This window comes from Octopus bimaculoides, chromosome 23, assembly GCF_046866305.1.
Source record: "Octopus bimaculoides isolate indiv1 chromosome 23, ASM4686630v1, whole genome shotgun sequence".
Taxonomy (NCBI): Eukaryota; Metazoa; Mollusca; class Cephalopoda; order Octopoda; family Octopodidae; genus Octopus; species Octopus bimaculoides.
In genome coordinates, this window is record NC_142950.1 from 31,658,208 (window position 1) to 31,660,707 (window position 2,500).

A 2,500-nucleotide genomic window follows, 5' to 3' on the forward strand; every position below is an offset into this window, starting at 1 on the left:
AAAAAAATAATAATAAAAAAATGAAAAGTTCAGACAGGAAGAAAAAAGTGCAATGCGAAAGCACAACCTATTAGCAGGGTCATAAATTAATAAAATTAGATAAAAAAAAAATATATATTGATATTAATAATAAATAAAAATAAAGAAAGGAGAAAAACCACTGACTTTTGTTTGTTGTTGGTTTGTTTTGTTTTTGTGTTTTTAAACCATCTCTGAAAATGTTTCCATTTACGATTACATAACTGTTCATCTTGAATGTTTTTCACTTTCTGTGTCTGCCTTCATCACATCAACCTCCGTAAAACCAACACGTACAGATATACACAGACACACACATATACATGCCCCTCACCCCCCTACACACACATACACAAACACACAGCTTGTCTCAGAAGATTTTTCAAAGTGCAAAGAGATAGTCCAGATGAAAGAAATAATGGTGCTTCTAATAGATGCTGAATCAAATATGAATCTTTCAAGATAATCAGCTGTCAGAATGGACAGGTTTACCACCAGCATTATTATTATTATTATTATCATTATTATTATTATTATTATTATTATTATTATTATTATTATTATTATTATTATTATTATTATTATTTTTATTGAGGTGGTGAGCTGGCAGAATTGTTAGCATGCCAGACAAAATGCTACTAAACATTTTGCCCATCTTTAACCTTCTGAGTTCAAATTCTGCTAAGATTGACTGCCTTTCATTCTTTTGGGGTTGATAAATTAAGTACCAGCTGAGCATTGGGGTTGATGTAATTGATCTAACCCATACCCCCAAAATTTCAGGCCTTGTGCCTATAACAGAAAGGATTAATATTATTATCAAGGCAGCAAGCTGGCAGAATGGTTAGCATGCTGGGCAAAATGCTTTATGTCCTGAGTTCAAATTCTCCCAAGGTCAACTTTGCCTTTCATCCTTTTGGGGTCAATGAAATAAGTACCAGTTACACACTGGAGTCGATGTAATCAACTTATCTCCTCCCCCAAAATTTCGGGCCTTGTGCCTATAGTAGAAACGATTATTATCATTATTATTATTATTATTATTATTATTATTTTATGTTTGACTTTTGTTTTGCATTTGTACAAGTTGGATCCAAGTCTCACCCAGAGACCTCAAGAGACAACAAGTTAGAAGTTCATGTAGGTGTTATGCCTAGGGTACCATATATTTGGATTTGTACAGTTTTGTTCAAGTGAATGTTTAAGAAACCATAAGAAAATTATGTATTATTATTATTATTATTATTATTATTATTATTATTATTATGGCCTAGGATTGACTTTGGGCATCAATCAGAACAGTTTGATTAGTCTCCTCTGGAGGACTTTTGGGTCAAATATCATGGACAATTTCCAAAAGTCTTTGGCATGGCTGTGCTACAGGGATCATTGTCTGTGTGGGATAAGCTCTTCAGGCATGGAAGTGCCAAAATTTCAAACCAATATTATACACTTGGTGTCCCCCTAGTAGACATATATATATATATATATATATATATATATATATATGTAGGCATCTAGGAGGAAAAAAATGATACAATCAGTCGCTTACCTCTTAGGCTTTCTCGGTGAAATGTCAACAGGGGGACCTGGTGGGGCCATATCCATGGGAAACATATCAACCCACAACTCGATTTTCCCCTGGAAGAAAAACAAAACAAAAACAATAACAGTCAATATAATTTTATTAATTTTTCTAATTATCAATTAGACGTAAGGTAGTCGAGTGGTACCATGTAACTGAGAAACAAGTGTCTCACCACACAACGACACCTGCCCCTACAGTAACAAAAAGAATCTCAATAAAAATTACCTGTTCGATTCCTGGTCTCTCTGGATTGTAAAGGGGACGTGTTTCAACATGTTCAGGCACAAGTTTACAACCAACTTTGGGAATTTCTTCCCAGTGGTTTAAGGCAGCCAATGCCAGATGTTCTTCAGTTGCATTCTTCACACCTGCAATGAGATCAAGACATATTTTCAATATATTAATCTTTCAGGTAAAATTTCTCTTTCATTTTCCTTTTGCTTATTTTCTTAAATACATCTACATAAAGGCATGTGGCTTAGTGGGTAGGATATTTGACTCATGATTGTAAGGTCATGAGTTCGATATATGGCGTTGCATTGCGACCTTGAGCAAGACACTTTATATCATCCCCAATTAGAAATAAGTGAAAGTTGGTGACAGGAAGAGCATCCAGTCGTAGAAAATCTGCTTCAACAAATTTCATCCAACCCATGCAAGCATGGAAAAGTGGATGTTAAAACCATGGTGAGGATTAAGTTCTAAGATGGTAAGATGGGATTCGAGTGACATTTAGCTGTTATTTCTAGCATGTTGGGAGACCTCCTCTCTCCTTTGCCATCGAAGTTCCTCTCATTGACTCAAGAACGAATACATTGATTGCAAATGGTTTACTCTCATCTGGCCTTGCCCACCAGCCTAGCCTGGAGTCTAAACAACAACAACAACGCCAAT

General features: G+C 35.1%; 1 protein-coding gene across 15 annotated transcripts in view; it reads right to left on the bottom strand.

Moving 5' to 3' along the window:
* The window catches only part of LOC106870412 (otoferlin), a 532,367-nt gene that overhangs the window by 105,620 nt on the left and 424,247 nt on the right, over nucleotides 1–2,500 (bottom strand). For all 15 annotated transcript variants that reach the window (XM_089340507.1, XM_089340505.1, XM_089340502.1 and 12 more), the window contains 2 exons: nucleotides 1,832–1,974; nucleotides 1,571–1,659 (listed from right to left, as the gene is read on the bottom strand). In XM_089340507.1, the coding sequence (XP_089196633.1) occupies nucleotides 1,571–1,659; nucleotides 1,832–1,974 (232 nt within the window). The remainder of the gene's footprint in view (nucleotides 1–1,570; nucleotides 1,660–1,831; nucleotides 1,975–2,500) is intronic.